Consider the following 24660-nt stretch of genomic DNA (forward strand, 5'->3'; position numbering starts at 1 on the left):
ACAGTGAAACTCTGCTTTCAGAGCAGCTAAAGGGGTTCTTTTATATTAATTGTCTATCCTCAGGATAGTTCATCAAGATCAAATTGGTGAGGGTCTAGCATCGCGCACCCTTGCGGTTCAGCTGTTTTAGAGTGGCATTAGCATTAGAACACGATAGATGTTGAAATACTGTACATTTTCTATTTAAAAAATATACCATTAACATAGACAACAAGCAACCTAAGTTACCTACATGTATATCATAGTGATATATGATGCAGTTAGTGCCTACCTAAGCTAATGTATGGTTGGGCAGGATCTCATTTCATTATAAATCACTGTGATGCAATGAGTCCGGGTCAGATCAGCCACAGTCGGTCCAGGTCACACAACTGTCTGACATTAGCCAAAGGGTGCTATTACCTGTATGCATCTGTATTTGCTGTACTTTCCAATTGTGGAGTACAGGTATGGCTTGGCAATTAGGAACTTGCAGCTCAATTCTCACATGTAATAGCACCTTTAGGGTACAGTCACAAGAGGCAGATATGGTAAATCAGGAGCTGCAAAACAGATAAGATTTCAGTATGTAGATTTTGCTGCTGCTCCTGATTTTCCACTTGCATGAAATCGGCCTGGTATACACTATGTTCCATTTGAATGCATTTTCAGGGGCTTCATATTTCAAGCAACAATGTGTCACAATATGCATGGCAAAAGCTGCACACTGTTTTATTGTACCTGGCCATTGTTCTTCGGTATGCTTTTTGATTAAAAGCAGGTTTTTCAACAGCAAAAAGCATGTATCCATAAATCACATGCCAGGACTGCACAGCACACTGATTCTAGGCGAATGGGAAGCGTTAGGCCTCTTTCAGACGGGGGGGAGATTTCCGCGCGGGTGCAATGCGTGAGTTGAACGCATTGCACCTGCACTGAATCCGGACCCATTCATTTCTATGGGGCTGTGCAAATGAGCGGTGATTTTCACGCATCACTTGTGCGTTGCGTGAAAATCGCAGCATGCCCCTCTTTGTGCGTTTTCCACGCAACGCAGGCCCCATAGAAGTGAATGGGGCTGCATGAAAATCCCAAGCATCCGCAATCAAGTGCGGATGAGGTCAGATTTGCACGCACGGTTGCTAGGAGACGATCGGGATGGAGACCCAAGCATTATTATTTTCCCTTATAACATGGTTATAAGGGAAAATAATAGCATTCTTAATACAGAATGCATAGTACAATAGCGCTGGAGGGGTTAAAAAATATATAATAATAATTTAGCTCACCCTAATCCACTTGTTCGCGCAGCCCGGCTTCTCTTCTGTCTTCATCTTTGCTGTGCACAGGAAAAGTCACTACGCTCATCACATTGTCCATTATATGATCCACCACCATGGTAAAAGATCATGTTCTGGACCATGTGATGAGCACAGTGACGTCATCAAAGGTCCTATTCCTCAAATAAGAAGACAGAAGAGAAGCCGGGGTGCGAAAACAGGTGGATTAAGGTGAGTTAAATTATTTTAATTTTTGTAACCCCTCCAGCGCTATTGTACTATGCATTCTGTATTAAGAATGCTATTATTTTTCCTTATAACCATGTTATAAGGAAAAATAATACAATCTACACAGCACCCAACCCAAACCCGAACTTCTGTGAAGAAGTTCGGGTCTGGGTACCAAACATGCTGATTTTTCTCACGCGTGTGAAAAACGCATTACAATGTTTTGCACTCGTGCATTTTCCTGCAACGCACCCGAATCTTATCCGGGCCAAAAACATGACGCCCATGTGAAAGAGGCCTTAGACTTTTGTTCTAGAAGTTAGTCAAAGAGACTAGGAGCTAAACCAGTACATTATTATATTGCTTGTTGGTGGTTTCAAATTGTTTTTAGCTGCATGATATAGTTTTGGAACAAAAAAAATAAGTATATTCTATATTCTTATCATTTGTTTCAATTAAAATAAAACAAATGTATCTGAATGTCATCCCACATGGCTATCCTGAAAAACACACACTATACTCTTCAAGTTATTTGTCTTAGAATTGGAATAAGTTGTGAAGAAAAGGATGACAAAATGGGGTTGAACCTGTAACAACTTGGCATCTGAGCAATAGCAGCATTTGCGCCCTCTTCTGGCAGCCTGCCTGAAACTTGAATCTTCTCATATTTAAAAAGAAAAATGACTGTAAAATTATGTTTGTTATTTCTAGAAAAAAAAGCTTTCAAATAGTCTTATTTTTTTATGCAGTGACAGGTAAAATCCCTGGTTGCCGAGGGTAATGAAGGGGTTTTATGGTTATAGCCCTGGATTTATAGGACAGTCAAGGGATTCTTGTCATCTATTCTAGGGATTTTTCTTCCCCACGTTCCAATAGCCATAACCTTTTAATTTTTCCATTCACATAGCTATATGAAGGCTTATTTTTTGCAGGACAAGATGTATTTTTTTATGACTCCATTTAATTTACCATGTCTTGTATTAGAAAACGGGAAAAACATTTTTTTAGGCAAAATTGAAAAGAAAACAGAATTCATTTGAAAATGTACTAAAAATGACTTGACATCCTTATTCTGCGGCTAAATACATATGTGGTAATACCAAACTTGAATATTTTATTTTTGTTTAACTACTTAAAAAAAATATAAAAAAAAAAAAACTTTGGGAAAATCTAAATTTTCTTTGCATTACTATATTTGACCAACATAACTTTTTTATATTTCAGTCTACAGAGCTGTATGACGGCTTGTTTTATGCAATCTGAAGTTTTTATTGGCACCATTTTTATAGTATGTAAGACTTTTTGTTGACCGGTATTCAATTTTTGGGGGGAATAAGATGACAAAAAAACGGCAAATACATGTTTTTAATTTTTTTTTCGTTACGGCACATCGCGCAGGAGTTTTTTTTAATATTTTAATAGTTCAGACATTTTTGGTTGCGGCTATACCCAATATGTTTATTTTTTTATTGTTTATATATTTGTATATGTACAATTGGGAAAGGGGAGTGATTTCAACTTTTAATATAATGGTGTTTTTTATTTTTTTTAACTTTTTTTATTTAAATAAATATTAGCCCCCTTAGGGGCCTAGTACATGGCATCTTTTGATCCCCTATCCTATTCACCCTAATAGAGATCTATTAGGGCGAATAGGATTTTTACACTCTCCGTTCTGAGCTATGCCTCGTGCATAGCTCAGTATGGAGAAAGCCATGACAGGCCTGGATCACTTCAGCAGCGTCTAGGCTTCCATGGCAATCAATCGTAGCCCCATGATTTCACAGCTGGGGCTCCGATCAGCAGGAAGAGGGAGCCGTTTTCCTCTCCCTTCATTCACAGGTGCCGCGATCAGCGTTGATTGCGGCACCTGAGGAGTAAATGACACTTCCTGTCAGTGTGGGCAGGTGCTGGCTATATTATACAGCCAGTACCCGCCATGTATGGAGCAAGCCCGCTACAGAGGCCCGCTCAATACACATGCTGACGTATAACTCCATATATATATGGCACTATGGATTAAGGGGTTAAATCCCCTAGTGAGACTGAAATAAGAAGTAGAAAAAAAGGCTTTAGGAAGATAATAAAAGGTTTCAGTACAAAAAAAAATTACCTGTTTCCTCTCATCAAGGCCGTTGTTACTTTGTTATTTTAAAAAAACTGAAAGAAAATAAAAAAAAGCTAGACAAATTTGGTATCTTTGCATCTATAACAACCTGCACTATAAAAATACCACATTATAGATCCCATTTGGCATACACCATAAAAAAACTAAAATAAAAGCAATGCAAAAACTGCCATTTGTCAACTTGCCTCCCAATCACATAATAAAAAGTGATCAAAAAGTTGTACCCCGAAATGGTATTAATGAAAACATCAATTCACACAACAAAAGACAAGCCCTCAAACAATACCATCACCAGAAAGAATATGGCTCTTAGTAAATGGTCACACAAAAACCTGACTTTTTTTTCCTTCTTCAAAAAAGAAACACCATAAAAATAAAACCGAAAAAAAACAATGGTGGAATTGACATATGAATAGTGTTGAGCAAATCCAAAATGAAAAGTTTGGGTCCTTACTGAACTTTGCGAGTTCGGGTACCCGGACCCAAACCCGAACTTTGCCAGAAAAGTTTGGGTTTAAGTTCGATGATCAGGCATTTAATAAAGCTTTTGAAAGGCTGCTGGGCACTTAGAAGCCATAGTAAGCCTAGTAATTTCATAGCCTCATGTGACCCAGCCGCTACGAGCTTGATCATGTGTAGCACCGCCCATCAGGTCTGAGTAGTGCAGGGACAGGAAGCAGGCAGCTGAAGCGAGGGAGAGTGTTAGGAATCTGCCTATTGGTTTTGTGGGTGACTTTTAATGATTTTTTGTGGGTGCAATACATCAGACGCAGAAATATAATAATAAATCTGGCTGTTAATTCTGTGGGTGACCTATAGCGATTTTTGTGGGTGAAATGCACCATCTTTGTACCCCTGACACAAAACTATAATAGTTAATCCGTCTGTTATTCCCATTTTTGGTGTGAGGTACACCAGCATTGCATAGGTGACAGGGAAATTATTATAGTTAATCTGACTATTGGTTCGCCGGGGACATAAATCCATTTTTGGTGTGAGACACACATGCACTGCATATGTGACAGGGAAATTAATATAGTTAATCTGACTGTTAGTTCGGTGGGTGACCTCAAAGAGTGAGGAGAGCATCAAATAAGGGACTTGGCCCTGGTGGTGGTGCTGCTGGTGGAGCTCCTGTTGCAGGGAGAGGACATGGTTGATCTGTGCCAGCTACACTCCCAAATGAAACACCTTCCTCAGGTGCACGTGGGCGACAGAACATTCAGAGTTATTTTGTAGGCCCGAATACCGGTGTACAAATGGTGAGGCAAGAACAAGTAGAGGCGGTGGCATATTGGATGGCTGACAGCACCTCCAGTTCCTTTATATTGTCTCCCACCCAGTCCCCTGCTAAAACCACAGAGTTGGCACCTGAAGCCCATAGGCATCTGTCTTTCATCTCACCCCCTTGCAAATCAGCCAAGCAGTCTGAGCCCCAAGTCATGAAGCAGGCTCTTATGCTTTTTGATGACTCTTATGGCAGGGTTTCCGTGAGCTATCTACCTAGCCCTGCCCCAAAAGTGGAAGAGATTGCGTGCACTAATGCCCAACCACTTATGTTTCAGGATGTGGACATGGGAGGACCACTGCAGCACGTCTCTGATGATGATGACGAAACACAGGTGCCAACTGCTGCGGTTTCCTGCCGTGTGCAGATCGGCAAGAGGGGCAGGGGTGAAGAGTGGGTGGAAGATGATGTGGAGGATGATGAGGTCCTAGACCCCACACAGTACGTGGTTTCCAGCCGCCACTACTTTTCCAGGTGAGCCATCCCTGCCCTGCATAACCAAGTGGTGGACAAAATCAGGTGTGCACTGCACAATGCCATTTGTGGCAAGGTTCACATAACTACCGATATGTGGACAAGTAATCACGGGCATTGATGGTCAGTTCGCAGTGTTCGGCAGTGAACACATGCAGGCTGACATCTTTAGTAAGGTAGACTCACCTATCTGGCAATGCACAGGTAAGCCCTTACCTGTGCCTGTGCAGGGAGCTAGTCTGAAATCAAATCCAGTCACCGTGAGCAGGCAGTTCCGAGAACAGCCGCCGGGGCCTTCATCGGGCTGTTCTCAGAACTGCCTGCTCCCGGTGACAGCATTTGATTTCAGACCGGCTCCCGGCATAGGCATAGGTAAGGGCTTACCTGTGCATCACCGGACGAGTGAATCTACCTTACTAAAGATGGCAGCCCGCATGTGTTCGCTGGTGAACACTGCGAACTGACCATCACTGATCATGGGCAGGGACGTTTTATCTCCCTAACTGCACACTGGATAAATGCAGTGGCAGCTGGGCCTGAGGCAGATAGCAGTTTGGAGCATGTCCTACCGCCACAGAGGATTGTTGCCTCCTCCTCCTACTCCTCTTCCTCCTCTACCGCCTCCTCATCTGGTTAGCGTAACACCTTCACCACCAACTTCAGCACAGCCAGGGGGAAAACGACAGCAAGCTGTTTTGAAACTCATCTGTTTGGGGGACAAACCCCAAACCACGCAGGAGCTGTGAATGAGCATGGAACAACAAAGCTTTAAGCCTGGCTTTTGGTGTGCGATAATGAGAGAAATCTCATAGCAGCTCTGGGGCTAGCCAGTTTGCCGCACATCCCTTGCCTGGCGCATGTGCAGAATTTGGTGGTGCAGAGGTTCCTAAAAAGTTACCCTGAGCTGCTGCAGAAAGTGTGGGCCGTCTGTGCGTGCTTTCGGCGTTCTCACCCTGCTGTTGCTCACCTGTCTGCGCTGCAGCGTAACTTCGGCCTTCCCTCTCACCGCCTCATATGCAACATAGAAACATAGAATGCAACGGCAGATAAGAACCATTTGGCCCATTTAGTCTGCCCAATATACTGAATTCTATGAATAGCCCTTGGCCCTATCTTATATGAAGGATGGCCTTATGCCTCTCCCATGCATGCTGAAACTCCTTCACCACCAACTTCAGCACAGCCAGAGGGTAAAACGACAGCAAGCTGTTTTGAAACTCATCTGTATTTGCAGCTACCACTTCTGCAGGAAGGCTATTCCATGCATCCACTACTCTCTCAGTAAAGTAATACTTCCTGATATTACTTTTAAACCTTTGCCCCTCTTGTAGCAGTTTTTCTTGTTTTAAATATTTTCTCCTCTTTTACCTTGTTGATTCCCTTTATGTATTTAAAAGTTTCTATCATATCCCCTCTGTTTTGTCTTTCTTCCAAGCTATACATGTTAAGGTCCTTTCATCTTTCCTGGTAAGTTTTATCCTGCAACCCATGTACTAGTTTAGTAGCTCTTCTCTGAACTCTCTCCAAAGTATCAATATCCTTCTGGAGATATGGTCTCCAGTACTGAGCACAATACTCCAAATGAGGTCTCACTAGTGCTCTGTAGAGCGGCATGAGCGCCTCCCTCTTTCTACTGGTAATGCCTCTCCCTATACACCCAAGCATTCTGCTAGCATTTCCTGCTGCTCTGTGACATTGTCTGCCTACCTTTAAGTCTTCTGAAAGAATTACCCCTAAATCCCTTTCCTCAGATACTGAGGTTAGGACTGTATCACTGACTGTATATTCTGCTCTTGGGTTTTTACGCCCAGGTGCATTATCTTGCACTTATCAACATTAAATTTTGCCAGATTGTTGACCATTCCTCTAGTTTTCCTAAATCCTTTTCCATTTGGTGTATCCCTCCAGGAACATCAACCCTGTTACAAATCTTTGTGTCATCAGCAATAAGACACACCTTACCATCGAGGCCTTCTGCAATTTTGCTGATAAAGATATTAAACAATATGGGTCCCAGAACAGATCCCTGAGGTACCCCACTGGTAAAAAGACCAAGGTCTGAATATACTCCATTCCCTACAACCCTCTGTTGCCTGTCCCTAAGCTACTGCCTAATCCATTACGCAATATGGGAGTCCAAGCACACCAAGACTGCAATTTATTGATAAGCCTTCTATGTGGGACAGTATCAAAAGCCTTACTAAAGTCTAGATAAGCGATGTCTAATCAATAAGATTAGTTTGACATGATCTCCCTGAAGTAAACCCATGCTGTTTTTCATCTTTCGAGCCATGGGATTTTAGATGTTCCACAATCCTCTCCTTAAGTATGGTTTGCATTAATTTCCCCACTATTGATGTCAGGCTTACTGGCCTATATTTGCCCGATTCCTCCCTACTACCTTTCTTGTGAATGGGCACAACATTTGCTAAATTCCAATCTTCTGGGACGACTCCTGTTGCCAGTGATTGGTTAAATAAATCTGTTAATGGTTTTGCTAGTTCACCGCTAAGCTCTTTTAATAGCTTTGGGTGCATCCCATCAGAACCCTGTGACTTATTTGTATTAATTTTAGACAGCTGACTTAGAGCTGACTCCTGACTCCTGACAGCTGACTCCTCTGTAAAGACACATGCATCAAAAGATTAATTAGTCTTCCTTCCTAACTGAGGTCCTTTTCCTTCATTTTACTATGTAAAAACTGAACAGAAGTATTCATTGAGGCAGTCAGCTAGTTCTTTCTCTTCTTCCATATACCTTCCTTCTTTTGTTTTTAATTTGGTAATTCCTTGTTTTAATTTCCTTTTTTCATTTTGCAACGTAACCACAAGGTGAAATTCCACCTTGCACATGCTGGAGAGACTGTGCGAGCAGCAGCAGGCAATAATGGAGTTTCAGCTGCAGCACGCATGGGTGAGTCGCTCTGCGGAAAAGCACCACTTCACCACCAATGAGTGGGCCTCCATGCGGGACGTGTGTGCCGTGTTGTGAGGACTCCACCAACAAGACCAGTGCAGATGAAGCAGTTACTATCCTACTTCTATGTCTCCTTGAAAAAACAATTCGGGCAATGATAAAAGAGGACAGGGCACAGGTAGAAGAGGGATCAGGTCCATGGTTATCAGGCCAGTCATTCACAAGTGGCTCGGAGGGTGGGTTCCTGCACCAACAGAGGCCAGGTACACAACTGTTCAGCTAGGGCACAGTTCTGCAGGAGGAGGATGATGATGATGAGGAGGAACCATGTTCACAGTAGGGTGGCACCCAAGGCAGCTTATGGACATCAATGGAGCATGGCTGGGGGGGATACAGAGAACACAGATGTTACACCTCCCACAGAGGACAGCTTCCCTTTGGGCAGCCTGGCACACATGAGCGACTAGATGCTGAAGTGCCTGCGCAATGACCGCCGAATTGCCGATCTAACCAGTGCTGATTAATGGGTGGCCACCCTGCTGGATCCCCGCTACAAGGACAACAGGCTGTCCTTGATTTTATCACTGGAGCGTGATCGGAAGATGCGCGAGTACAAGCGCATGCTGGTAGACGCACTGCTGATGGCATTCACACCTGACAACTCAGTGAAGTTAAAGGCGAAGGCAGAGGAGGTTGAGGAGGAGGAAGAAGTCACTAACGCAGCTGGCGCACCGCCAGCACCTCAGAAGGGAGGGTTAGCATGGCAAAAATGTGGAAAAGCTTTGTCAGCACGCCACAACTACCAGCACCACCAACTGATATGGAACGTCTTAGCAGGAGGCAGCATTTCAGCAACATGGTGGAACAATACTTGTGCAAATGCCTACACGCACTGACTGAAATGAACCAGGCATGGATCCCACAGGACTTGTCCATACCTTGTGCTGAGTAGACAAGTATACCTGTCGCAACCAGCCATTGTTATACTCCAGCGCACTTTCTCTTTGCATTGTTTTTTTTATTTATATATAAAAAATAAAATTAAAATAAAGTAAAAAAAATTAAAAGCAACAAAAACAGTGTTAGCAACCTCCTCCACCTACACCGCCTCCTCAACCTCCTACTCTACTTTCACCTCCGGCTCCTAGTTCAAGATGTCCTGCTTTTACCCCCATTTTGCAGAACTCTAGACCATACTACTAGTGTTAGGCGAGCACCAAAGTGCTCCTGTGCAACAGTTTGCTATGCTCGGGTGTTCTACCAAGCACAATGGAAGTCAATGGGAGAACCCCAGGCACACCCTGCTCTGAAGAGGGGAAGGTGTCAAGACTCTAGTATGGCATAGGAGTCCTTGCTCTGACTCCATATATAGCTATATGCATATATGGAGTCAGTGCTTGGGGACACCCCAGATTATTTAAATCAAATTTCTGAAAAGTTTCTGTCTAGATTTGAACTCCAAACCTTGTACATTAGAGGCAAGGATTTTAACTACTATACTATAGAGCTACATGTTAACCTGCACAGAAATATAAAAGAAGTCTGCTTCTGAATAGGAATATTCACTATATCAGAAACTACTATGAGGTTTTTCTGACAGTTTAGCATTCAGCTTTATAGCTGAGTGTATAAGGTCCTTGCCTCTAATGTACAAGAGGTTGGGAGTTCATAATCCTAGCAGGAACTCTTCCGAAATAGATGCTAAATTACATTTAAATACACTGACTCAAGCATCACGCTCGAGCACACGCGGTGTTCAGCCGAGCATGCTCGCCCAACACTAATCATTAGTAAAATGTTGTAAAACCCTTTAATCCATTCTTTAGTAGAACAACTTGTATGCTTGGGGTTGTTGTCTAGCTGCCTGCCCACCTTCTCTTGAGATCAGCTCACCGACAGAATTTGGTGGTATAATTCAGACTGCATTGTTTCATCAAAGATGGCAAAATTTCTGGCGCTGATGCAGCAAAACCGGTCCAAACCATTATACCATATATGGAATATGCTTTTTATGCTTGAATGCAGTTTTTTTTATCTCCAAAACATAACACTTCATCACATCATTTAACCCTTAGAGGACTGGACAATTTTTCAGTTTTTGCGTTTTTGTTTTTCTCGCTGCTTCATAGAGCCAAACCCTTTTTTTATTTTTCCATTCACATAGCTATATGAGGGTTTGCTTTTTTGTAGGACAAGTTGTACTTTCTAATGGCACCATTTTATATTGAAGAAAATGTAGTGAGAAGCTGGAAATTAATTCCACCACAGTTTTCACCACAGTTTTATGGTTTTTGTTCATAAAACTAACTTGTTACCTTGATTCTCAGAGTCAGTACAATTACTATGATATTATGATTTGTATAGTTTTTCTTGAGTTTTAATACTAATTAAAAATGAAAAACTTTTTTTTATATTTTTTTTCCTTTCAGCACCATATTCTGACCCTCAACTTTTTTATATTTATATCTATGGAGTTGTATAAGGGCCAATTTTTTTATTTTTTTGGGGGGGTCAATCTGTAATTTTCATTTATACAATTTTGGTATACCATTTTTGGAAGGTGGGGTGACAACCAAATGGTTTATTGGCCAAATAGATTTTTTTTTCCATTATGCCATTCGAGATATGGGATAAATATTTTATTTTTTAATAGTACAGTGGTTTTCAGGTGCAGTGTTGAATATGGTGTTTTTTTTTATTGTTAATTGATTTTAATTTTAATTTTGGGGAAAGGTGATTTGGACTTTATATAAAAAAAATTCTAAACAATTTTTTTTTTTTTACTTTTTTTTAAGTCACCGGAGGCTACTATAACAAGCAATCATTTGGTTGACATTTGTATTCTGTAATTGATTTCTATTTATTACATAATACAGATTTTGGTATATTCCAATGCAGTGCTACCACTGGCTCCAGCCTATGACTACAAGGTAACAGCTTTCCCAATCTCAGCCTGAATTTTCACAATTCAAATGCTGCAGTCCCATTTGATCAAGTCATATGATGGGTTAAATGTCTGTGTTTAGTGTTATGGCCGAATGCAGACATTAACCCAGGCCATAGTTTTTTTTTTTGTTTTTTTTTAAACGGCAGAAACCCGGCAGCTACATTATGGTGCCAGCTGAAATTGCAAGTGGACGACATATTTTAAATGATTATTTCTGCTGTACGTGTACGGCACTGGTTATCAAGGGTGAAAAACAAAAACTTCTATTTTGGTCTCATCTATCCACAAAACATTGTTCCAATAGCCTTCTGGCTTGTCCAAGTGATATTTAGCAAACTACAGAGGGCAGTGATTTTCTTTATGGAGAGCAGCAACTTTCTCCTTGAAATCCTCCTATGCATACCATTGTTGTTCAATGTCCTCCTGATGGTGAAGTTATGAACATTTACATTAGTAACATAGTAACATAGTACATAAGGCCGAAAAAAGACATTTGTCCATCCAGTTCGGCCTGTCATCCAGTTCGGCCTGGCATCCAGTTCGGCCTGGATGTTAAGAAAAGGACTTTAGTTGCTTAGAGTTTAACTCTAAGACTATTACACCCTTTGCTATTGGTGTGACCTTTCTTGGTCGACCACTCCTGGGCAGGGTAACAATAGTCTTGAATTTCCTCAGTTTGTAAACATTATGTTTGACTGTGGGTTGGAGGAGTCCATAGTCTTTAGATATGGTTTTGTAACAGTTTCTAATGAGTATCAACAACTCTTCCTCTGAGATCCTCATAAATCTCCTTTGTTTGTGCCACAATATACTCTTACAAATGTGTTTTGAAGATCAGACTTTGATCAATGCCTGTTCTTTAAACAAAACAGGTAATCCAATCATATTTGATTGGCTTCCTATTGTTTGAAAACACCTGGCTCTAATTTCAGCTTCAAATTATCTGCTAGTCCTAAAGGTTCACATGCTTTTGCCACTCACAAACATTTCATTTTGATTATATTGATCAATAAATAAATGATTAAGTCTAATATTTTGACTCATATCTATGATTCGGTCATCTTTATCTACGCTTAGGACTTGTATGAAAATCTGATGTAGTTTTAGGTCAAATTTATGCAGCAGTGTAGAACATTCTGAAGGGATCACAAACCTTCAAGCAGCTTTGAATGTGCTGTGACTACGTGTCTTAAAAGCCGATAAATTCAAATTTAGAAAATGTCTACATTTTCCATATTGTAAGTATATTTAGGATTTTTTTAATAAATGTAAAACATGTTAACTCAAATTCACCACATGAAGTACAGTATGTCACAAACAAAGTCTAACTTGGAAAGGTAAAAACATTCCAAAATTATAACCAATAAAAGTGACAGCTGTCAGGAAGGTGAAAACTGGATGTCTGGAAGGGGTTAATTAACCAGTCACAGAGCAGCACAGACAATAATATAATTTTTGTGACTAGATGACTTTGATGATGCAGTGTTTGTGCAGTCTACATATGTAGATGAGTGATAATTAATGTTAAGAGGAAGTACAGTGGTTTTTTTTATCCCCCACACACAACCACACTACCTGTGAAGAAATTGATACCTGCTCCCCTGTTGCTGTTTTCCAGCTCTATGGCTTCCAGGCTGCCTTTCCTGGACTTTAAGTCTCTATCTGTGAACTTTCACACCAACGGGCTCATGGTGCATGCAATGACACGTCCCCAAGGAACACATCACCGCTAGGTCATTTGCCTCTCAGGACACATCACCGCTGAGGTCAGCCAGTGACTGCAGCGGCTTGCGCTATTCCATGTGAAAGTTGACAGACTGGGACCAGAAGTCCAGTGAATGGAGCCCAGACAAACAGCCCCGGGAAGGAGTGATGGAAAGCAGATAGAAATTCATTTCTAAACAGCTATTGCTTGGGTGGGTGGTGAGATTTTAAACAAAATCCTAGACAACCCTTTTAAGGACTTAAATTTTTCATGAAAACTGTTAAGGGAAATATCAACTATTGAAATTTTTAGAATCCACTAACCGCGTCCCTCCCACCTGACTAGTTCACAGCGTAAGCGATTTTTTTCACCAAAACCAAACACAGAAAACAAATTCCTAGCAGTAGACCTGGCTTGCCAATGTTATGGGAAATATGAATTATTGACATTTAGGGTAATCTCAATAATTAATATTCATAAATAGGCTTGAGTCGTCTATTGATGACTTCCCCTATTTATACCTAAAATATAAAACTAACTGTATATGTTAGCTAGCTAATTGTCTAACTAATTAGCTGCCTCTGTTGCCTATACATTCCACTGAACTAAACTACATGCGACTTACTACCACTATACTATGGCGGTCACTAAAAACACTATATACTGAATTATGAATAACAAAGTATTTATTACACAATAGCAAGTATACAGTCTAATAATACGCTATAGCTATATATATATATTTATAGATCAATGGTTATAAATATATATATACATATAGAAGCACACACCGCAAGGGGTAACCCTGTGCTGTTATAAGGGGTTGAATCAGGGCAGGGGGCCAGGGGGAACTGCAGGGTAAGGGTTAACCCAAGAACGGGTTAACACCTGGTATGGCAGGGGTGCAGGGGTTAATCTGCTGCTGGGAGTTCAGGGTAGCAGCAGTGAAGGGGTTAATAAAGGGTCAGGGATGCAGGGGTTACAGGGGATCACAGGGATTACAGGGCAATGCAGGGAAGGATAGCAGAGGTTCAGGGAAGCAGGGGTTAAGGAGGAGCAGGGCAGGAAAAGTGATACTTAGCCAGCTGGCTGCTTTCCTCTTCCGTCCCTCTCTTCAATGGTGCTGGTGGAATCTTCCTGAGCGCAGCGCTGTGTGCTGCCTGCACTCTTCTCCCTCCTTCTTGGGAGCCGGATCAGGGTTGTCCAGAGCTCTGCCTGCGCTCTCCGTCTGTGGAGGTTGTGGGCATCTGGGGCAGGTCGGGGGGTCACTGCTCTCTAGCGCCGGTTGCACTCACCTTATTCTTCTGAGCGCATCGCTGCCTGCGCTCTCTTCTATTGGGGGAGGTATGGGTTCTGCCAGCAGAACAGCCTGTCCGGGCGGTCAGGGGGGTGTCTCTCCTGAGCGCCGACTGCGCTCTTTTTATCTGGGGGTGATGGGTTACTCCTCTCAAGCTCAGTGCCGCTGGGGTATTTAAACCCCTCGGCGCTCGCTACCATTTTCCCGCTCTGCAGGTGTGCGCACGCACGCTTGCAGCCAGGTCCTCCCACCTGTGGAGATATCACATACCCCTGGTGCTGTAATTACAGCGCTGGAGGTAAGCGGCATACAGGGGCACGGAAGCTCTTTGTTCCTGTCCCTGTTATGCATAACATCTCCGGATTTTTATTGATCCTTTGTCCTTTGAAGTGGCCGAAACTGGACATAATTGTCCAGTTGTCGGCCTCTCCTTCCTGCAGGCACATACCGGGGGGGCACCCGTGACTTAGGGGGAATATGCTGCCTGCATTATAAATATATATCCATATGGATGCTTGGGGCACATTCGTATACAATAATATGTACAATATAAACCTGGGGCATATTATATAAATATATATACAGATGTATGCAATAACTGGGGCATATATATATATTTATATATATACACCCAGACATACCTGTGGCAATGCATGGCCACAACCTGGGGGAAAGAATGGGCAGTAATAAGCCCACATATATGTCCATATACTGGGCCCAGATACAGGAGACCCATATATACATGGCCATACAGGGAATATATATCCCTATTGGCCATATAAGAGGCCAATATATATACAGATATACATATATATCAAGCAAGGGACAGATACACACATATATATATATATATATATATATATATATATATATATGTACAGGGAGTGCAGAATTATTAGGCAAGTTGTATTTTTGAGGATTAATTTTATTATTGAACAACAACCATGTTCTCAATGAACCCAAAAAACTCATTAATATCAAAGCTGAATATTTTTGGAAGTAGTTTTTAGTTTGTTTTTAGTTTTAGCTATTTTAGGGGGATATCTGTGTGTGCAGGTGACTATTACTGTGCATAATTATTAGGCAACTTAACAAAAAACAAATATATACCCATTTCAATTATTTATTTTTACCAGTGAAACCAATATAACATCTCAACATTCACAAATATACATTTCTGACATTCAAAAACAAAACAAAAACAAATCAGTGACCAATATAGCCACCTTTCTTTGCAAGGACACTCAAAAGCCTGCCATCCATGGATTCTGTCAGTGTTTTGATCTGTTCACCATCAACATTGCGTGCAGCAGCAACCACAGCCTCCCAGACACTGTTCAGAGAGATGTACTGTTTTCCCTCCTTGTAAATCTCACATTTGATGATGGACCACAGGTTCTCAATGGGGTTCAGATCAGGTGAACAAGGAGGCCATGTCATTAGTTTTTCTTCTTTTATACCCTTTCTTGCCAGCCATGCTGTGGAGTACTTGGACGCGTGTGATGGAGCATTGTCCTGCATGAAAATCATGTTTTTCTTGAAGGATGCAGACTTCTTCCTGTACCACTGCTTGAAGAAGGTGTCTTCCAGAAACTGGCAGTAGGACTGGGAGTTGAGCCTGACTCCATCCTCAACCCGAAAAGGCCCCACAAGCTCATCTTTGATGATACCAGCCCAAACCAGTACTCCACCTCCATCTTGCTGGCGTCTGAGTCGGACTGGAGCTCTCTGCCCTTTACCAATACAGCCACGGGCCCATCCATCTGGCCCATCAAGACTCACTCTCATTTCATCAGTCCATAAAACCTTAGAAAAATCAGTCTTGAGATATTTCTTGGCCCAGTCTTGACGTTTCAGCTTGTGTGTCTTGTTCAGTGGTGGTCGTCTTCCAGCCTTTCTTACCTTGGCCATGTCTCTGAGTATTGCACACCTTGTGCTTTTGGGCACTCCAGTGATGTTGCAGCTCTGAAATATGGCCAAACTGGTGGCAAGTGGCATCTTGGCAGCTGCACGCTTGACTTTTCTCAGTTCATGGGCAGTTATTTTGCGCCTTGGTTTTTCCACACGCTTCTTGCGACCCTGTTGACTATTTTGAATGAAACGCTTGATTGTTCGATGATCACGCTTCAGAAGCTTTGCAATTTTAAGAGTGCTGCATCCCTCTGCAAGATATCTCACTATTTTTGACTTTTCTGAGCCTGTCAAGTCCTTCTTTTGACCCATTTTGCCAAAGGAAAGGAAGTTGCCTGATAATTATGCACACCTGATATAGGGTGTTGATGTCATTAGACCACACCCCTTCTCATTACAGAGATGCACATCACCTAATATGCTTAATTGGTAGTAGGCTTTTGAGCCTATACAGCTTGGAGTAAGACAACATGCATATAAGAGGATGATGTGGTCAAAATACTCATTTACCTAATAATTCTGCACTCCTTGTATATATATACCCTCCTGACTTACCTCTACAAAAACAATTCAATATAATATCATGACCAAAATAAACCTTGAAAGACTGCAATTCAGAAAAAAACCACTGAGTGGCCGCACTTATACAATGGACACTTTATGACGCAATATCGTGAAATCATGCACATTTGAAAAGCTGGTCGTAGTCAAGCCAAGGGCAAAGGTATGGAAGGAGAAATCATTATGAGAGAGCCTTGGAGAGTCTAAGCCAGGCATGTCCAAACTGCGGCCCCCCAGCTGTTGCTAAACTACAACTCCCAGCATGCCCTAATAGCTGTAAGCTATAAGCTGGAAGGCCGCAGTTTGGACATGTCTGGTCTAAGCAGTAGGAGGGGATGCAAGAAGCAGAATACTTGTTTTAAAAATTCCTGTGACTAAAGTGGGCTACCCATCTGGCCTCTGTTCAGAAGAACAGATATTAAAGGTTATATGTGTTCCCTTTGTGAGGCAGTGACATGCCTCATGGTTGTTAGGGGAGATATATGGCAGGATTTGCTGTGTCTTCCCCAGAATCACCAGGTCTGAAGAAAGACCAGGTGCAGTAATCACCTGGGGATAAAGGAATCCTCAGAGTGAGAGGGGGTGGGGACTTGCACACAGAAGGCTGGAGTGGCTCTGTGTGGTCTGAGCCGGGAGGGCTGAGAGACCACTATCCCACAAGAGACACTGGTGTGGGAGCAGCCTGGAGGCTGCTGGAGGTTGGGCTGGGAAAGCTGCATCTCATCACGGGTGTGAACTGTGTTACGCTTTAGGTGAGTCAGGTAAACCTATGTGTTTAGATAGGGCCCTGATGGGCAAGGTATTTTATCTTGGCTTTGTGTGTTTTTCTTTATGCTGTGTGCCACAATAAAGCACAGTTTGGCCCCTAAATCCTGGTGTCTGTGAAGAAGCGTGTGTTTGCAACCCCTGGAAAAGAGCTAATCCCCTACACCTTGGTATAGCCTTGTATAAAATCTACCCCTGGAGATATGTTCAGTGACTTGTGTATATTTATAGTAATACACAGGCCTAAAAATCTGTTCCATTGACGAAATGAATTTGCTAATTTAAGAGCCTGACTCATTATAGTGTACCTGAGAAAGAAGGAACATTTGGCCCAAACTTACTAATGTATCTGTGCATAGAATTTGTCTAAAAAGTGGCACAAATTGGTTTAAATTAGCGCAACTAATTTAATGCCTTTCTCAACTTGCTTGAAATGGGTGATGGAGTTCACAGGAAAAAGGGCCTGGTTGAAGATTAGCCATTTTGTACAAAACATTTGCCACAAGTCTGGCATAAACTTTTGTCTCAAAGTAAGCCAAACAATAATCAGTATAGAGTTAGACAAATGTGTCTAGCCATGCTCCAAATTGATCATCCAGGCTAAGCCACTGTAATAGATCTGGTTCAGGTGTAGACAGCCTAAGGCCCCTTTCACACGGGTGAGTTTTCCGTGCGGGTGCGATCCGTGCGGCGAACGTATGGCACCCGCACTAAATCCTGACCCATTCATTTCTATGGGGCTGTGCACATGAGCGTTGTTTTTAACGCATCACTTGTGCGTTCAGTTGAAATCGCAGCATGCTCTATATTGTCCGATTTCAACGTGACGCAGGCCCCATAGAAATGAATGGGGTGTGTGAAAATCGGATGGCATCCGCAAACAAGTACGGATGCCATGCGATTTGCACGCACGGTTGCTAGGAGACGATCGGGATGGAGACCCGATCATTATTATTTTCCCTTATAACATGGTTATAAGGGAAAATAATAGCATTCTGAATACAGAATGCATAGTAAACCAGCGCTAGAGGGGTTAAAAAAATAATAATAATAATTTAACTCACCTTAGTCCACTTGCTCGCGAAGCCCGGCATCTCCTTGTGCCTCCTCTGCTGATGAACAGGACCTGGGGTGAGCTGCTCCATTAAATAGAGCTTAAGGACCTTCGATGACGTCACTCCGGTCATCACATGGTCTTTAACCATGGTGAATCACCATGGTAAAAGATCATGTGACGTACCATGTGATGACCGGAGTGACGTCATCGAAGGTCCTTAACCTGTATTTAATGGAGCAGCTCACCCCAGGTCCTGTTCATCAGCAGAGGAGGCACGAAGTGATGCCGGGCTTCGCGAGCAAGTGGACTAAGGTGAGTTAAATTATTTTTAATTTTTTTTTAACCCCTCTAGCGCTGGTTTACTATGCATTCTGTATTCAGAATGCTATTATTTTCCCTTATAACCATGTTATAAGGGAAAATAATACAATCTTCAGAACATCAATCCCAAGCCCGAACTTCTATGAAGAAGTTCGGGTTTGGGTACCAAACATGCGTGATTTTTCACACGCGAGTGCAACGCATGACAATGTTTTGCACTCGCGCGGAAAAATCGCACATTTTCCCGCAACGCACCCGACTCTTATCCGGGCAAAAAAACTGACGCCCGTGTGAAAGAGGCCTAAGGATACACTGTGTACAGGATTAGGAGTCATTTTCTTACCCTCATACTCATGCAAGATCCTGGTTGTTTCAAGTGGAACATTTCTTCCAATTATTCAATGCTCTGCATATACACAACAACTGTATCTAAGACCCATGCATTTATCTTTTTTTTAGTCTCCCAAATCTGCATTTATAAGTGCAGCAAAGAAGGAGAAACTTCGTTCCAATCCAGGAAGAGTAAGATTTTCTGAACTTGTGACTGTGGGAGATACAAATCCAGTAAGTTATGCCAATAATTATGGGTGTGTAAGAGGCAATACTGCTCACAGTGTTGGTTATTCTGCATATTGTACATTTGTCTGCAGCTTCTATGTTATGTCTTCTGTGCATCCACTAACCGTCAGGCCACAGACAAGCTTGTAACAGGGTATGGAAAAGATGCATGTTATACTTTACGTGAAGGAAACTTTACAAGTTAGGGCTCTTTCACACCTGCGTTATTGTCTTCCGGCATAGAGTTCCGTCGTCGGGGCTCTATGCCGGAAGAATCCTGATCAGGATTATCCTAATGCATTCTGAATGGAGTGAAATCCGTTCAGGATGCATCAGGATGTCTTCAGTTCCGGAACGGAACGTTTTTTGGCCGGAGAAAATACCGCAGCATGCTGCGCTTTTTTCTCCGGCCAGAAAAACTGAAGACTTGCCGCAAGGCCAGATCCAATGAATGCCCATTGAAAGGCATTGATCCGGATCCGGCCTTAAGCTAAACGTCGTTTTGGCGCATTGCCGGATACGACGTTTAGCTTTTTCTCAATGGTTACCATGGCTGCCAGGACGCTAAAGTCCTGGCAGCCATGGTAAAGTGTAGCGGGAAGCGGGGGAGCAGCATATTTACCATCCGTGCGGCTCCCGCGGCGCTCCAGAGTGACGTCAGGGCGCCCCAGGCGCCCGGGGCGCTCCAGAGTGACGTCAGAGCGCCCCATGCGCCATGCGATCACGTCATCCATGCGACAATAAACTGCAATATAGAGTACGATTTGCCAAGTATCTCGCACTTATAGTGTAGCACTTGTTATTATTATGCAATTTTGTACTCTATATTGCAGTTTATTGTCGCATTGCATGTTTTTGTCTTTTAATGTTGTTCCCTGCCATAGCAATGTGCTACTGCGGTTTGGTATGTGCTGACTGACCCCCTTTTTGGCTTTTCTTTGCAGTTTGTACTGGAGGTGTGGCTGCCTCCTCAGTCATGCACTCCTGACCACCCTGTCTGCCCTATAGGCTGATTTTAATTAGTGTTAGTACATAGTCAGGCCTGCTCCCCCTCACTCACTGAAGCCATGGCACCAGGAGTGAGATAGTTTGTGGACTCTCACTGCAATCCTTGGTAGCCGTTTGGCGCCGGTGGTGTTGTGGAGTGGGCCTGCTGTGTAACCTGCACTCCCTGAAGTGTATGGTAGCCGTCATGGCACCTAACAGGTAGTATTCAATGCAGGAACGTGGAACCTACACTCCCTGAAGTGTATGGTAGCCGTCATGGCACCTAACAGGTAGAATTTAGCGTAGGAACCCGTCTAACAGAGATCACCTTGACGCTCGGCAGACGGGCTCAAATAATTTTGTACAAAAGGATTTGCCAAGTATCTCGCACTTATAGTGTAGCACTTGTTATTATTATGCAATTTTGTACTCTATATTGCAGTTTATTGTCACATTGCATGTTTTTGTCTTTTAATGTAGCTCCTTCGGTTGTTGAAGGAGCTGGGTGTATCTTTCCCTCTTCCCTTCAGCTGAGGGTTTGGTCCAGTGTGTTATAGTCTTAGGTACGTGGGCATGTGCATATCTACCATTGAGATATGCACATGGGCATAGCAGCTTAGTTAAAGTGTTTTAGGGATTGATAGGAGGTGACCCCCTTGTTCCCTAGCATTTGGGGCCTAGTCAGTTGTTTTGTCTGCGTTGCCGCGTTCTGTTTCCTTCCCTTATCTTACCTACCCTGACATTATAACCTGCCGTACTGTCATTTTTTCCCTTGCTGTTTGCAAAAAGTTAACTATTGATGCTTTGGTTGATCGCAGGGATTGTCTTTGGAGGTAGCTGGTCTGCCTGGAACCTCTCTCTGATAGGTTTTCCGGGGGAAGTGATAACTTTGTTCGGTTCAGGGAGTCCTGTAAATTGTATTTTCGTCTGCTCCCGATTTCATCTGGAGACAAAAACCAAAGAGTAGGGATTATTATTTCTCTGCTAAAAGGTGACGCTCAGTCTTGGGCTTTTTCTCTGCTGACCGGTTCACAGTCCCTCCCGTCGGTGGATGAATTTTTCAGAGCCCTGGGGCCTGATTTCTGATGACCCAGACCGGGTCTCTATGGCTGAATCTAAGTTGCGCAGCTTGTGCCAGGGAGAACGTACTGCTGAGTCATATTGTGCGGAATTTAGAAGATGGGTGACTGACTCGGAGTGAAATGATCCTGCACTCCATAGTCAGTTCTGTCAGGGGCTATCTGAGAGATTAAAAGATGCCTATGCATTTCATGAAAACCCTGATTCTTTGGAAGCGGCCATGTCTTTGGCCATACGGATTGATAGACGTCTTAGGGAGAGGTACAAGGTTCCCCTCGGGCAGGGGGTGCTGTCTGGTGGGGAATCAGTCCTTCCTGTCCCTCTGGGCACTATGACACTAGAATTAGGGGCTAGAGACGAGCCTTTGCAATTGGGTCAGGTTACTTCTTGCTCTCTCTGGTAATAGGAATTTTAGGAAGCTGAATAGACTGTGTTACTTCTGTGGTAATGAATGTCATTTCGTTAATGTGTGCTTTTTTTATTAAACCTCAAAGTGGTAATGAAAAACAAATAGGGGATTCCTTCAAAAAAAATCTCCCTAACTCTTAGTAGTGTGAATGGGGAGTCAGAGCATGCATGTTCGTATCCTACCTGCAGTACCCGATTCCTCCTGTCTGCCATGGTGGCGCCAGACTCTGGAAATTTTGAGTTAAAGGTATTTGTTGACAGTGTCGCAGTGGTTAATCTTATTGATTTTCAATTTCTTCAGAGTCATGGTTTTAAAACTAGCGCATTAAGCAAAGAGATACCAATGTTTGCTATAGAGTCCGCCCCCCTCATGCAAAGATGTCTAACTATTGTTCAGGATGTTCATTTGAGGGTAGGTGATTCTCATATTCAGTTCATTTCTTGTTTTGTTATGAAAGGTTTGCCTGCTCCGATGGTTCTGGGTTTACCATGGTTGATAAAACATAACCCTACCATTGACTGGCAAACAAGACAAATCAGTAATTGGAGTAAATTTTGTATGAACAACTGTCTTAGTGCCTCTATTTCGGGGGTGTCCACTAAGGTGCTGCTTCCATTTCTTTCCGATTTTTCAGACGCATTTTCGGAGGGTGGAGCTTAGTAGTTGCTCCCTCACCGAGAGTATGATTGTCCGGTCAATCTTATCCCCGGAGCAAAATTGCCAAAATCTCGGTTATATAATATTTTTCAACCCGAAAGAGTAGCTATGCGGGAGTATATTGCCGAGAGTTTGGCAAAGGGACATATTAGACCATCTAAGTCTCCTATGGCCGCTGGCTTCTTTTTCATAAAAAAGAAGGATGGATCCCTTAGACCGTGCCTAGATTTCCGGGAACTAAATATGATCCTTATCCCCTTCCCTTGATTCAGGATCTATTTGATCAGATTATTGGTGCCAAGGTGTTTTCTAAATTGGATTTAAGAGGAGCTTATAATCTGATCAGAATAAGGGAAGGAGATGAATGGAAAAGGTCCCTCAAAACCCCTGAGGGTCACTTTGAGAACCTAGTCATGACCTTTAGTTTAACTAATGCTCCAGCAGTCTTTCAGCGCTTTATCAATGACATTTTTCATTATTTGGTGGGGAGGTTTGTTGTTATTTACCTCGATGGCATGCTAATTTACTCACCCGATATGAAGACTCATCAGGATCATTTGAGACAAGTATTATTGATCCTTTGGGAGAATAAATTGTATGCTAAGTTGGAAAAATGTGTGTTTGCTGTTCAGGAGCTGCCGTTTTTGGGGTACTTGCTTTCTGCCTCCTGTTTTCGTATGGATCCTGAAAAGGTCCCTGCAGTACTGGAATGGGACCGGACAGAAAATCCAAAAGCCCTGATGCGATATTTAGGATTTACTAATTACTACAGAAAATTCATCCTGAATTATTCCACCATTGTCAAACATTTGACAGATATGACTAGGAAGGGCGCTGACTTCTCTGTCTCGTCAGATGAGGCATTACAGGCTTTTTCAGCTATTAAGAAATGTTTTACTTCTGCTCCCATTCTGATGCAACCTGATGTGTCTCAACCCTTCATTGTGGAGGTTGACTCGTCAGAAGTGAGAGTCAGAGCAGTCTTGACGCAGGATCCGTCTCCTAGCAAATGGCGCTCTTGTGCTTTTTTCTCCAAGAAACTCTCGGCCGCCAAAATAAATTATGATGTTGGGTATAGAGTCTTTGGCCAATAAATTGTCTTTTGAAAAGTGGTGTCATTGGCTAGAAGGGGCTACCCATCCAATTACGGTATTTACTGACCATAAGAATCTGGCTTACCTGCAATCTGCAAAGCATCTAAATCCTAGGCAGGGTAGATGGTCATTGTTTTTTACCAGGTTCAATTTTGTGGTCACCTATCGCCCTAGGATTAAAAAACGTCAAAGTGGATGCGTTGTCACATAGCTTTCCTGGGGGGGAATTCGGAGGATCTGATTCCGATTTTGGCTGATGGGGTGGTGGTTTCCGCTCTTTACCCCGAGCTGGAGACTAAAGTGTTGGGGGCTCAAGAGGAGGCACCTGATTCTTGTCCTCCAGGCAAGTTGTTTGTTCCTTCTGAACTGCGATACAAGGTGTTCAAGGAACATCATGATACTGTCTTTGCAGGACATCCTGGAAGTAGATCCACTGTAGATCTTATTTCCCAGAGATTCTGGTTGTCGGGGTTGAGTAAAAGTGTTGAGGGTTATGTAACAGCTTGTGAGACCTGTGCACACGCGAAGGTGGCTCACACTCGGCAATCAGGATCTCTTCTTCATTTGTCCATCCCATCTCATCCTTGGACACATTTGTCCATGGACTTCATTACTGATTTGCCGAGTTCCTCTGGGAAAACTGTGATTTTGGTGGTAGTGGACTGCTCCAGCAAGATGGCTCACTGTACCATTATCAGGTTTGCCCAATGCAAAAACTCTCTCTCAAGTTTTTATTGATAACATTGTGAAATTACATGGCATCCCCTCTGATATGGTGTCTAATAGGGGGACGCAATTTGTTTCCAGGTTTTGGAGGGCGTTTTGTTCTCGTCTGGGTATTCAGTTGTCTTTCTCTTCGGCTTTTCATCCTCAGTCGAATGGTCAAACTAAGCGCACTAACCAAAACCTGGAGACCTATTTGAGGTGTTTTGTCGCTGAGAATCATGATGAGTGGTCCTCGTTCTTGTCTTTAGCTGACTTTGCCTTGAATAACCATAGCCAGGAGTCAACTGATAAG

The 24660-nt window shown here is 42.8% G+C and overlaps 1 protein-coding gene across 1 annotated transcript in view; it reads left to right on the forward strand.

The window, feature by feature from the left end:
• The window catches only part of FRMPD3 (FERM and PDZ domain containing 3), a 553251-nt gene that overhangs the window by 10009 nt on the left and 518582 nt on the right, over positions 1 to 24660 (forward strand). The window contains exon 4 of the mRNA XM_044268648.1: positions 19317 to 19421. Within this exon, the coding sequence (XP_044124583.1) occupies positions 19317 to 19421 (105 nt within the window). The remainder of the gene's footprint in view (positions 1 to 19316; positions 19422 to 24660) is intronic.

This window comes from Bufo gargarizans, chromosome 9 (assembly GCF_014858855.1).
Source record: "Bufo gargarizans isolate SCDJY-AF-19 chromosome 9, ASM1485885v1, whole genome shotgun sequence".
In the NCBI taxonomy this organism is placed as follows: Eukaryota; Metazoa; Chordata; class Amphibia; order Anura; family Bufonidae; genus Bufo; species Bufo gargarizans.